This window comes from Parus major, chromosome 15 (assembly GCF_001522545.3).
Source record: "Parus major isolate Abel chromosome 15, Parus_major1.1, whole genome shotgun sequence".
NCBI lineage: Eukaryota > Metazoa > Chordata > Aves > Passeriformes > Paridae > Parus > Parus major.
Genome location: NC_031784.1, coordinates 8,206,101 through 8,220,012, shown reverse-complemented (window position 1 = coordinate 8,220,012; position 13,912 = coordinate 8,206,101). Strand labels below are relative to the sequence as shown.

At 44.5% G+C, this 13,912-nt stretch overlaps 1 protein-coding gene across 1 annotated transcript in view; it reads right to left on the bottom strand.

Annotated features, from left to right (window-relative positions):
* Positions 1 to 2,277: 2,277 nt before the first annotated feature.
* The window catches only part of HIC2 (HIC ZBTB transcriptional repressor 2), a 33,420-nt gene continuing 21,785 nt past the window's right edge, over positions 2,278 to 13,912 (bottom strand). Inside the window, exons 2-3 of the mRNA XM_015643758.3 lie at positions 11,111 to 11,254; positions 2,278 to 4,971 (exon numbers count right to left, since the gene is read on the bottom strand). Coding sequence (XP_015499244.1) covers positions 3,223 to 4,935 — 1,713 coding nt within the window. The 5' untranslated portion in view covers positions 4,936 to 4,971; positions 11,111 to 11,254 and the 3' untranslated portion in view covers positions 2,278 to 3,222. The remainder of the gene's footprint in view (positions 4,972 to 11,110; positions 11,255 to 13,912) is intronic.

Genomic DNA, 13,912 nt, shown 5'->3' with positions numbered 1-13,912 from the left:
CACAGCTATTTGAAAAAAAGAACATAATTTCCTTTTGTACAATACTCTTGCTGTACACAGACTTTATGTCGTACTGTTTAAGTGCTGGGGAGGGGATTAAAAAAAGAAAAAAAAAAGATGCTCCAAAAAATAGTTTTTAAAAAATAGCATTGGGTCCTGAAAGTTCAACGTAATTCTCAAGGCTTAAGAGACAAATGAAGATGGGGCCTGGGGCAGGGGGAGAAGCTACATGACCCACACACACGTAAAAATGGAATTAAGAGAGGGGGAGCAGGGGTTTGTCTGCCGAGGAGCTCCGTGCCGGTGCTGCCTCGTGCTGCTCCTCCGAGAGCCGCTGGCCCGTGGTGGCTCCAGCCCGCCGTCCCCAGCGGCACGCAGGGCCACAGCCCCGCCGCACGGCCAGGGCCCAGCCCGGCCGCAGCCCTCGCTAAGGGACCTAAAGCCTGCTCTGAAAGGGCTCCTTGGCCGGGCGGCTCCGCCCTGGGTGGCTGGAGGGGAGGCAAAGGCGGGGTGAAAGTGCCGCGGAACTCATCTTGCACAGCTGTCCCTGGGTTCTGCTCAGAGTCGCTCTGAGCACAAGGTAGATGGCACGGCCTTCCCTATCCTCCCTAAAGACTACTGTGGGGACGTTCTCAGGGTGGGGGTTAACAAGGAATCAAGGAGAAAACAATTCAGTATATATTCAAAAATATGGAAGTGCTAAAGACGCTAAAAGCCCACTTAACCCCCGAAAACAGCGCGTCTCAGCACAATCAGACAAAACCAAAATTCGTGCACCCCTCCTGCGCTCCGGGGCTCGCAGGCGTCCGGGAGCAAGCGGACAATGGCACTGGGAGAAGCACACGGGAGCGGCTGGAGAGGGGCGAGTGTTCCCTGTAACGTGACACCAGGCCGAGGCTCAGCGCCTTTGGGTTGTCTATTGCTTGGAGCCTGGATTCCAGTTTCCTCATTCAATTGACCCAAAAACTTCTTATGGACTAGTCTACCTTCAAAACAAAAAACAAAACAAAGCAAAACAAAACAAAAAAAAAAAAAAAAGGAAAAAACCCCAACAGAAAATTAAGCTTATATTTCTTTGTTTTAGTCAAACATGCTCACTTTTTTCTTTTTTTTTTCTTTTTTGGTCAAAACTTTTAAAAATTGTTTGTTTTGTGTTTTTTTTTTAGGAAAAAAAAAAAGACAAAACGTGAGGTTTGGTAAAACTTACGCATAGAGACTATACTGGTTTGAGTGAAAAAAAACAAACAAAAAACGAAACACCAAAAACCAACAAATGAAAAATGCAAGTGTAAACCTTAGTCATTTCAGAAGGGATGATTCTACTGGCTGTGAATTTTTACCACCACAGTCACGGGAGGCTTGAAATAAGCCATAGCTTTCCACAAGGTCACGCCAACAAAGTCAAGGGGGCCAAGAATTGGTGGGCAAAGTTCTCTCTCTGTCTTCTCTCCTAAACCAATAGCAGCTGTTGGCTGTGATATCTTAGGCAGATGTTGCAAGAACATTTTGTTTCTTTTTCTTTTCATTTTTTCTTTCTTTTTTTTTTTTTGTGTGCGTGTGTTAAATTGTCTAAAAGGGAGGATATGAAACACTTTGGTTTGCTTTCTCCTCCTCTCCCCCACCTTATTGCACTCTGGATTCTAGTAAATTATAGGCTGCTATGCCCTCACCCTCTGTCCTGCCAGGTGTTTACAGACTGACCCAGATGTGCTGGGGGAGTGGAAGATGAGGGGGACATTTTCCCCTCCCCATAGTATCCAGACTCAATAAACAAAGCTGGAAAGGGCCCAAAAAGCTCAGAGAAGTTTTCTGCTTTTATCTAAAAGTGACTACAGACAGCCAAGAGACTGCGAATTGAGCCAGTCCAAGCAGCCAGCACAGCCTCTAGCTCAGTGTATTTTTTGCTTTGTCTTTGGCCAAGCTTTGCTTTAACATTTCTCTAGTTGACTTTTGATGGAAGGACGGGGTGGTAAAAATCCCTTAACTTTAATTTAGCTTCTACTTTTATACATTTAATTACTTACAATAAAAGAAAAAAATGCCTAATCTTTCACTAACCATCTTATTGTTCTCATGAATTCAAGAGGTAGCAAAGGTAACAAGTCTGTCCACACAGACTTGCTCTTTAGTGAGGGAGGAAAGCTAAAAACATACACACACACAAAAAAATAAAATAAAAAAATAATAAAAAAGTACCTATGGAACTTGTAGCAAGTCCAGCCTACATCAAACCCCTTCCCCACCCACCCACCCTAGAATTAACCTCAGACCTTCCAGTTCAAACATTCACATAAACGTTACAATGGTTTTTCCTTTAATAAAACAAGTACCTCTAAGCAAAGAATATTCATACGAAACTACTAGAAAAGTAAAGACGACCCCCTGCTCACTGAAAGAAATTCCCAGGGCATCCAGTCCCTGTTCAGTCATGGGTAAGGCAAAAGAGGTTTGCGTGTTTTATGGGAGAAGGTGGCACATAGTTACGTGTGCCAAGGACAAAGATCAAAACCAAAATGGGGAGGGATGGTAAGGGAGGCTTCACCATTTCTTTAAGTGAAGTACTGGGGTTGGTGGAGCCCTGGGAGCTGCTCCCCCCACCATCGCCAGCCCAGAGGATGGGGGTGGGCTCCACCACTGCTGTGGCTTTCCCACAGTCTCTGGTGGGGCTGCCAACCCTGTGAGATGGTCCACAGACACAGCTTCTGCACTTGAGAATGCTGTTATTTCACAGCTACTTAGGCCACGGAAAAGGTGTACTTTGTTTTCTTTTAATGGCAAGAAATACCCCTACTGAGTTTGGTTTTAAGAAAGGAGGTGAGTACAGTGAGAACAGAATGAGGCAGGGGGGAGCCAGCAGAGGCTGAAAGTTCCCCAAGGTCTCCCTACCTGCTCCAGATAAGCAATATGGCAATGCAGTCGATGTGTGCAAAAAGAAGAGGCATTTCTTGCCAGGTCATCAGAATTTGAAGGGAGACTGGGACTAAATGCATCAGCTTGGCTGTGGACCTTTCTTTTTTTTAAAAAAAGGAAAAAAAAAGGAACTTTTTTTTTAAATGTTAAAGCTACATTTGTTTAGGCCTCTCATGACTGAACAGAGTATGGGGAGTTGCCCCCTTTTTTGTTTTGTTTTTTTTCTTTTTTCTTTTTTTTTTTTTAAGCAGCAAGTCTACAGAAAGGTAAATCACTGCGGATGGGCTTGAAGCTCATTCTGGAGTCTTTGGCTTATGTGGGAGAGGTATGCATTCGCAGGTGGCTGATCAGATTGCGCTGCTGGGTGAATTTCCCACCACACAGTTGACATTCGTAAGGTTTTTCTCCTGAGTGGACACGCATATGCTCTGTTAGTCGGTACTGCCGGGTAAAGCGCATCCCACATTCCTCGCAAGCAAAGGGCTTGAGCCCCAAGTGGCTGCGCATGTGCCGTGTCATGGTGCCCCGCTGCGTGAACATCTTGCCACAGATGTTGCAAGGGAAGGGCCGCGTCAGCCAGTGAGTCTTCTCGTGCTGCCGCAGCGTGGCTGGATCTTTGTAGCTCTTCTCACACACTGAACACTTGAAGGGCCGGGATTCCGCAGCGTAGGACTGATTGGGGTTGGACAAATCCTCAGCTTCATCCTTGCTGCCGTATGTGCCTTCCTCCTTGATGTAAAGGTCTTCCTCGGTGTGCGTTTCCACGTGGGCATTGAGCTGCTCGGAGCTCGGGAAGCCTTTGCCACAGGGGATACAGACATACAGGTTGTCACCGTAGGCCACTGGCTCAAACCCCTCCTGCCGGTAGACATAGTTGGCACTGGTATGGCCGCCGCTCTCACTCTCGCTCTGGCCACTGTCATCACTGTTCTCCTTACCGTTTTCTACCTCCTCCTTACATGGGTAGGGCAGGTCTGCCCCGTAGGCCCCGGCCAGACTCCTCTCCACAGACTTGGACAAGGGCCCCAGCAGGATACCATTGGGCAGCCCTTCACCCTCGTCCCTCTCTTTGCCCCCTTCCTTTCGGTCAAAGGCGTTGTCTTTCTTGATCCACTCCTTCTTGCGGGACGAGTGCCGGAGGCCCTTGCGCTGGCTGCTCTCTGTCAGTGAGTGGTGGCACTCCTCGTTCAGATCCATCTCCATGGGGTCGCTGCTGTCTGCCATGCTGTGGGGGGCTCCGACACCAGACTCGTCGAACAATGAGGCACTGTTGGCTGCAGGGGCTGAGGCAGATTGGGGAGAGCCTTGCTGGCTTTCGCTGTGCTGCGTGTCATCCTGGGAGGCTGCGACAGGGAGCGAGGGGCTTTTTTTGGACAAGTCGAGGCCTAGCTCCTGGTCACCGGTGCTCCCATTCGCACTGCTGCTCCCACCGCCATTCTTGCTGGTTCCCCTGCTTAAGGAGTGACAGTTCTCTTGGTTGGAGCTGCTGATGAAGACCTCGTCATCAGAGAGCTTTCCCTTTGACAGCTCCTTTGAGTGCGAGCCCTTCAACCCCTCATTTGACCCTGAATAGCGAGCTTGGATGACTGAAGCAGTGGAAAGTCTCTGACTCCTGGCAGATCTCCCAACACCAAGGCCACCGGCCTTGCCAGCGAAGGACTTGCTGTTCCGCTTCAGCTTCTTTCTGCAGAGAGCTGCCAGGTCGTGCAGTTGGAGGTAGCTTGCTGCGGTGAGGAGAGCATTAAAGTTCTGTTCACCAGGCTGGTCAGTCGTTAAGAGCTTACCAGTATAAATAAAGTCCAAGATCTGCCGGAACACGGTTGGGTTCACCATGTCAGTGTCTAAGTTTATCAGGTTGTCATGCAGGACAAGGGATTTGAAATACATGCTGCTGGCTGCCAGGATGTTCTTATGGGCACGAAACAGGGCATTTTCTACCACAATGATCACATCACAGAGGAAACCTTTGGCTCGTTGCTGGTTCAGCTGCAGTAGCAGTTGTTTGGCATGATTTGGCAGTTCCATCTCCACCTTCTCTTCCTCTCACCTTCACCTTACCACCTGCAAAACAGGACAATGAGAGGTGTGAGCTTGCTATTTCCACTAGAACAGCTTACATTTAATTGACTGCTTTAACACAGTGCAGTCTATGTAAGGCTTGACACTGTCTAGGGAGATCTGAGTACATTGAGCCCTGCAAGATGTGACCCTGCTGGGGATACAGAGAGAAATATTTCTAATGCTAAGACTTGATTCAAATCTTTCAAAAATCAGATTTGTAATTATCTTTTTACAGAAGCAGTAGTCATTGGCTGGAATCACTATTCAAAAGATACCAGGATAAAAACAATAGTCAGGGGAAAATGTTCTCTCCTAACACAGACTTGTAGGGAGGATGAGAAGCAAGAAAAAGAGGAAGAAAAGAGAAGCATCTACTTCGCTGTCATTTGCATATCTGAGCATGTAAAATAATTAGCATAAGCTGCAGCTTCCCTGCTTTAACGTGTAGTTTGTTTCTTGGCTGTTACATGTTGAAATCTTATAACACCCAGCTGCTCCAGGGTTGAGAAAATGACATTTAGCAACTAAATCCATTGAAGATGGAATTACCCACACTGAGGTGTGAATGGGAAGTCTCCTTAAGAGTATGAAAAGCTGCTTTAAAAACCACTCCCCTGGCAATGTCCATATCCCAATCCATTGACATGTAGGGTTAGAATCAACCCTCAACTGGCTGAAATTCAGGATGCTGAGCTAGCTAAATGTCACCAAATGTCTTCAAAAATCTGAAACATTTTTCTCAAGTTAATTTTGTTCCGTCTTTAATTTTGAAATAATTTTGTTTAAAATAATAGAGGCAAGTAACATCTCTCAAGTTACAGCTTCTCTGTCCTGAAATACTGTAAAGAGAGGAAAATTGTGATTACCTGCATTTCACAAACAGTAGTCATGATGTATTTTAGTTTAGATGCTTATATTGGCCTTCCCAGTAGTATGAACTGTAGGAAACACCAAGTTTGAGATATGTCAGAACTACCTGCAGTTGCATGTTTGGTAGATATTACAATCCATAAAACCCAGAATTCAATCTGGGGGCTGCATTTGGGAATCCAAGATCAATTCTAATTTTTTTTCCTTGTTGGGTTTCTTTTTGTGTGTTTGTTTGTTTGAAAATGCCAACTATTACTTGCATTTATCTGTTAAAGTTGATTTTAAATACTTTCTGAGGTTCAGAAGTAGGAATTAAATACAAAATTTAACACAACCACCATTTAGCCCTCTACTTCCTTTCTTCCTTTCCCAGTTCATCATATTATTGAAACATCTCTCTAATTGAAGGAGAAGCAAGCCATAAATACAGAGAAATTAAGAGTTTAAGTTTTCTCTTAAAATCATCATCAGTTAATTGTTTTGTAGTTTGTGAGTTCCACTACCACACTTTTTCCCATCACAGTCCAAGTAATGAAGTGTTAGACTGCCTTATGTTCCCTCAATGCCAAGTATAGGTACACAACAAAAAGAAATAAGGACTGATGCTGTTAGTATAAAAAAATTGCTTCCCTTAAACCTGATTCTCACTATCTGATGATAAATAGAAAGATTTCATTTGGCAGAAAGGTGGTAAATTTATATCATCCATTTCTGCACAACAGAGAAGTTTTGCTTTATAAAAAAAAGCTACCAAAAAGTAAACAAATGCAGTATTTCCTCCAGCGTTGTTGCTTGACTACCCTGGTACTTTTCCCAGCAGATCTGCTGAGCAGGTGCTTCCCTTCTTCCACAGGACACAGCTCTTCACTTGTTTTGCTGGTCAGCCTGGTGCTTGCTTATGCTTTTGGTAGAAGAGGAGCAGCATCTGATTTAGCATCCACACAGATCCCTCTGGCTCACCACCCTGACCCAGTGCTAAAAAGGCTGCTCTGCTTTTCCATTTGATTTTGTTTCAGTAGGGGATGGTAATCCAAGAAGATGGTGGATTCACCGCAGTGCCTTTGTGCACATGGATGTTGTTTCCAGAGCTCGATGGCTTTAGAAAGGGTGGCAGCCAAAAGAAGGAAGTACAGGCTTGCCGTGGTGCTAGTTCCACCTACAATGTTTCTGTAATAGAAACTCACCCTGCAGAATCTGAAAAATGTGACAGGACAGGGGCTACCTCCACTGAGCAGTGCTGAACACTTTAAAACCAAGTTTTGATGCAGTTAGTCACATCAGAGTTGCAGCACTGTCTGGTTCTAGTGGCTTGCTTCCAGAATTGCTGATTATGGGGAAGAAGCAGCAGCACAGAGGCACAAAATACCCACTTTTATCTAGCCAGGCCAGAAAGAGCCCTTACTTCTGTATCACGGAGATACATTGATGGGGGGGACAAAAACATGGCTTGCAACTTAATAGCTTCTCTCTATATAAATGCATCCTCCTCAAGATAGCAAGAAACAGCCTAGTACTACAATTTCACTACAAACATAATGGTGCTTTTCCATGCATGTAACACACAAAATCCCTGGGTATAATTTTTAAGTGTTCCATAAAGGACAAATATGCGAAAGGAAGGGAAACAGTACAGCCAATATTTTCTGCCTAAACAAAGTAGTACTACTAGTAATAATAATAATAATAATAAGATGGTACTGAAGTAAAAGTGGGCTTATTTCCCATTGATGTGGCACTTAAAGCCGAGGTATAGAAATCGTTGCATGCAAGTTGTCTAAGCCTTAAGGCTTAGAAAGCTATCAATGCAGAATAGTTTTAGCATTTTACTTTTTTTTGGTTTACTTTTTTTTTTCTTTTTGTCTTAAATGATATTGAAACCAGGTAATGAACCTGCAGAGTGCAAAGCCTTGGAAACAGAGTAAGAATTCTAATTCTGCTACTGACCTTCATGGGAAAGATAATATTATTAAACTTCAGTATGTTCTGCAGCATAAAAACTCGCATAGTACAAGTTGTTTACATTACCTCTATTTATCTCACATGTCGGATTTTACAGAACTGTTCATGTTCAGTAGGACATATGTATAAGGTAGGCTATTCAGTAGATTTTAAAAGCAGTGGTCAGGTGTAAGCAGTATCACGCCGCCTATCAAATTTGAATTTGTTAGCTGAAGTCTAACGTGGATTTAACATCCCCCAAAAAATGAATGTAATGAATCAAGGCAGCAGAACCTACAACCAATCTCAGAGCACTGTGTTTGAAATGTTGTCAGAATTGCCCACCAAGGGCTTTGACCAGGACAGGAGTATGGCTCAGAGAACACTCCTTTGGCTGACATCCCTTTTTGACAAAAACCTTATAGCAACCTGCCTTGTGTATCTTGTGAGGTCCTCAACAAAAATGAATCCAGTCCAGGTATCTTCCAGAGGTGGACAGTTACAAACCCTTCTTTGACAATGATGCATTTCAGAGGTGGAGGAAGAAAAGTGTGTCGGAAATGTTGTTAGCAAAAGAGAAGCAGGCATTATTCCTTAACTTACAGCATTACTAGAATCTCACTTCTAGCTGAAAGCATGGGACCAAGGACAAGTGTGAGTTTAAATCCTGTTTAAAAGTTATCTGCCCAAAGAAATGGTAGGTGCAACCTTAGAAAGGCCTTGCTATCCATTCGTTTGCAGAGAGTGTCTCTTAACAAACCATAACATTTGAATAACATCACCACAATCCCCCAAAGCCCTAAAAAATGACAGTGAGTTTATACTTCTTGTATTTCAGTATCATTTTTAATAACTCTTCCCTTTTTGTTTTCTGCAAAAAAAATCAGAAAAAACCATACTCCCAGTTCAGAGGAGCCCTGGTTCAGAAAAGGCTCAGATGCGTTTCTAGTAAAAACCCAACCCCAAGACCTCAAGAATACATAGATGTCTCACTGGGGCCACAGTCTTTAAACATTGAATATGGTGTGCAAAAGTTCAGCCCTTTGCATTTAAAAGAGGATTACAGAAGGCTCTGGACAAATAGCACAGTGATGGTCTTTTCCCAGATTCAGGTTGATTACCTCACATTCAAGTCACATTTTTTTCAGTGAGCAGTGAATATGCTCAAATGGTCCCATGCAAGGAGGGAATGAAACAAGACTAAGGCTCTCCACTACCTCCACCATATTCATGACAGAGACACAGCACATGCAAAGACACGAGAAGTACAGGGCACAAATCACAGAATATAGTAATGCTGCAAGCAGATGCCACACATCAAACAAAGCTTTGCAAGCTAAGAGCCGACAGCATCTTAATAAGCAATATTGCCCCAGGAGCTGGGTAACTGCGAGCTACTGTGCCCAACCTGGGACACCCTGTGACCCCATGGGCAGCAAGGTTGTGCACAACACACAGGCTGCTCCTGGAGCTGTGCTGCTCTCACTACACAGCAGGAAAAACTTCATTTGCTCTCAGTTTGCACAAAGACTCTGGACATCACAGAAAATGAAATTGTTAAACAGAGGAGAAGATAAATCCCCTCACCCCTTTCAACAGTATAAAATCTACATATTCACTACAGGTTTGATTCTCTTTAATATCACTAAATCTCTTCTTAAAAGAATTACTGAATGAATGCTAAATGTGTTATCTTAGCAACCTCTGGCAGGAGATGCTGTTTGATTTAATCTTTGAGTTATAGATTGCAGCACATGAATATTGTTTACCTTTTAAGAAGCAACACCAGTGAAGCAAAGAATCAATCAAAAACAGATCTAAGGAATCACTCATTTCACGTAGAGGATTTGTGGCTGGATGAGAAGGCTAGACACCGAGCACCTGAACAGTGAACTAACAGTACTGCAGATAAAAACCAACAAACAGATTAGATGTGATGTATCAAATTAGATGCTGTTAAAACGTCAGCCTACTGTGCATGTTATAATAGACCCAGGAAAAGACAGTGGCCTGCTTACTTATTTCTCCACCTTCCCAAGCAGTTAAGCTGCACTGAGCAGACACTGCAGCAGCGAGCATGGAGAAAAACAAGACAAAACGAAACCCACTGTTTCCTACATTGCTCTCTCCCACCAATTTATGACATTAAAAATGCTGCATCCAGCTGCAACTGGAACTGAGTGAAACTGGAACAGATGACTTCTGCACCCTTCAGTTTCAGATGAACCAACTTGTTTGAGCACTTAATGACCCCCATTGGGAAGAGAGCTTTCCTGTTCCTCACTGGCTCATCTGATCTTTCCCCACATCCGGACAGAACCAGGACCCTTAGAGGTGTCAGTGCAGTGGGTGGTTCAGGGCCACCAACCTGCCCCCAGCAGCTGCACTTGGCAGATCATTAGCCCATGACTTTTAGAGGTATTCACATTCTAGAACAGCAGAAGCATGGGAAGAAATGCTGGAACTGTGTTAGTCCAAATAGTTCCCTATCCCCAGCCCCTGTGAGCAGTCAAACAGCAGAATTCAGAAGCTGAGGCACAAACATGCATTTTCATCATTGGCAGTGGAGCAGCAAAAGCTCTGTGAAGAAGGCTCAAACAGAAAACAGGATGCAGCACCCTTGTTTTTCTCACACAAATATTTAGCACTTTAAAATAGCTAAGACCAACATGTGAAGTTACTCGGGCAGAGGTCTGCAGAGCTGGGGGAGGGAGAGAAAGCATGCAGGACAGAGCAGGATGTGCAGCTGATTTTGCAGGTGTGGGTGTGGAAAAGAGAAGGAAAATGGAGGATGGAGGATAATTTCGCAGATACCATATCAGCAAACTGAAAGTTGCCCTTGTTTAGTTTGTTACATTCCAATTAGTGCCAGGCAGAACTGCCCTCCCGGCTCCCTGAGGCAGCTCTTGCAGGACTCCCGCAGAAACGGCACAGCTTTGCTTAAGGACATAAGCACCTGTCTGGTACCTCTGTGCGGCAACGTTTGGATATTTGGGACGTGGGCAATACCTGCTCAACTGCTACCAGCTCCTGGCCCAAAAAGGAGAGAAAAAAATAGTAAGATGATTTCCCAGTCCCTTCTCTCATGTTCTAGAATAACAAGGAGAGCCTGACAATGCTAGGCCCTTCTCTACTGCATGGCAAACTTCCCAGGGAAGGGGAATCTCCATGGGTGAAAAGGGTGGGGGCCCTGTGTGCATGAAAGCACTAAAATCAGGAGAGCAAAGTGATTTCCAGTCAGTGCAAGGCTGCAGCAAAGCAGGAACACCTTGCTATACAAGCTGAAACTATGAGCAGTAGAATGCAGATTAACCACTTGGTTGCCGCTTACCATGCCAGGTACATTGGGCTAAAGGCACCTCCATCCAGTGCTGCCCGACGTGCCAGGTACATCCCATGATGTTCCATTGAAATCACAACAGGCCATCAATAGAACGTGGCTGCACGGATGCAGAATGGAGAACCAGCAGGGACGCTGTTAAATGCAATTAAAATACTGCAATCAAAATTGAAACGTACATTTTAAAACAGCCACCTGCCTTAAATATGTAACTGCTAGAACAACCTCCCCTCCACCCATCTCCCCACAGCTGTTGAACTGTGACGGAAGCGGAACAGAAGGACTCTGTAAGTTTCTTACTGATGCTCCCTGGCCACTTACGTTCATGACTCCCAATAGCACTGAGCTTCAGGGAGACCAGTGCACATGTATCCAAAACCAGCAGATCCCAGGATGTCTGCACCAGCTTCCTTCTGCCCAGAAATTCAGGCAAGGAAATATCACCGTTTAGAAATGCCTCTATGACAAGAACAGCTTGGTGCCAGAGCTTCACGGTCTCATTCCTAACACAGTACAGGCAGCAAAAAAGAGCTCTTCAAATCTGATCTGCTGTGTTGTCCCCATTTCCCTGTCCCACTTCCCAAGCCTTTAAAAATATCTTCTGGAGATGTTACAGGCTGGATACTTTGGTGCAAGGTGGGAGAAGAAGACAGGGTATACCCTCTCCTGTTTATAATGATACTTCACTGATATTTTAATCTCCATTCTTGGAGACTGGAGACCAAATTGATTCATGGTGAACTGCAGCTTGTATGAGCGTCGCAAAATTTAAGATCTATAATTCCACCCTCCCCTGCCCGAAGGAAAAAGAAGCATCATCTTTTCCATGTCAGGGAAAGGCACATATCACAGCTACCCTAGGTTTGACAAGTTGGTTGCATCCTCTGCAGTGCATATCCTTCCCACAGAGATCCTCTAATCAGCTCCAGCAGGATTATCATAGAGGAGTCTCAGAGTAGATGCTAAGCACAGGTTCCTATCCACAAGTGGTGATGCTGCCCCAGTGAAAACAAAACAAAAATCCCAAACCCACCAAAAACCAGTACATAAATAAGCCTGCAGCCTGGCAGGGATTTAACATATGTTTTTAGACCCTCATGGTGAAGTGAAACATGTGCATAGCTCTTATCAGACTGATAGCTGCATGTCTCCAGTTGTGCTTCTGGAGATAGAAATCTTATATTTTAAAAGTGAGAATATAATTGATTATCAACCTTAAAAGATAAAAGGCCAAATGGAAGATATCTATAATACTTAATGTTGAATGAGAGAAAGCATAAAGGAAGACACAGGCCTGAGAAATGGAATGGGTTTTTGTGAGAAGGGCAGTGTACAAGGAGATAGTTCATTCTTTCTGAATATCTGCTGGGCTTAGGCCCAGGACAGTGTTCCCATCATTCCCACCTGCATACTTATCCCCACAACTCTGTAACCAAATCCCTTTCACACTGAACTAATAGGTCTTTTATATTCAGATCACTCTGTTTTGACTGCTGTAGGCTGAAGATATTTAAATCTTGTCAATACAATGAGGAAGTGAAATGTAAACAACTGTTTGCCTACTGACCTGGGCTGTGCTGAGCCAAGAGCATTTACTGAACTAGCTTGAACAGACCACTGCCAGCATGAACAGGCCAACCCACAGTTAACTACCACACTTGAAGCATAATGGGCCAGAGCCCCAGGAATTTGAAGCTCCCCCCTCTCCAGAAGATCGCACTCTGCACAGCATTAAGGCAACCTAAACTCTGGCTGCATCTCCCAGCATCACAACTCTGCAAAACCCTCAGCAATACCAGCAATTCTTAGTTTAACACAGGCTGAATGCTGCATAAAGGTATTTCTTGAACAGCAGCTCAAACACGAGGTTTTCCACACCCAGATTACATCAATTTGTTTCTTGCTACTGTGAAACAAGAGCTCCATAGTTGTATTTCCCCTCTAGGGCAGAGTTTAGCAGAGAACTGCTTCAACCAAAGGTGTTTCCTACTGTTAGAGCATCTCACTGCAGTCAAACAAAGCTTCTGCTCAACTCCTAAATAGAGTGCTTGTATATTATACATTTATTGTCACTGCTGACACACAGGAGACTAGGACTACCCAAACATCTACTGGGAGGAGAAGGGGAGAGGCATGGTCATTGCAGATCTTGTCAGCCAGAGTCCAGCACTAAAAATTCCTGCATATCTGCAGAGTGCAGTTGATGTCAGGAACAGACCAGTGGCACAAAACAAAGCTTCAGAAGCTCGTGACCACTTAGTGACCAGCAGTAGATGCTGGGCTCCTCTTCCTACTACAACTAAGAAAACTCAGTTTTAGTTTTACCTGCACTGGAAGTAGTAAAGGCAGCTCCAATGACCAATGCTAATCTCACTTAATTAATTTATTTACTCCCTCTTGCACAAAAATAACAACACCATATTGAATGAAGTAGCTCAAAGGCCCCTTTGGTATGCAAAATTTCTGTTTCCCAGCCACCTCTGAGCCTGTACAAAATCCTCCCTTTACAATGCAAGAATTTAGGACGTGACTAAAGGATCATTGCTACCCCCCAGTTAATCCTAAAGAGTGTGAGTCTTGAGCCCTGTCCTTCAGTAAGGTACAGGTAGGCAAGGGGTGCATGGGGTGGCAATCCCATGCTGAGGGCAGAGCACACCCAGCACTGTGGAGAAGGAGAAATGTCAGGACCCTCTTCCAACCAAGACTGTCCTACAGGACACTCCCAGCTGCAGCACTCTTTTAGGGCTCTGAGTCAGCACAGGTAGAAGCTGATAGCAGGTTGTGAAATGCACT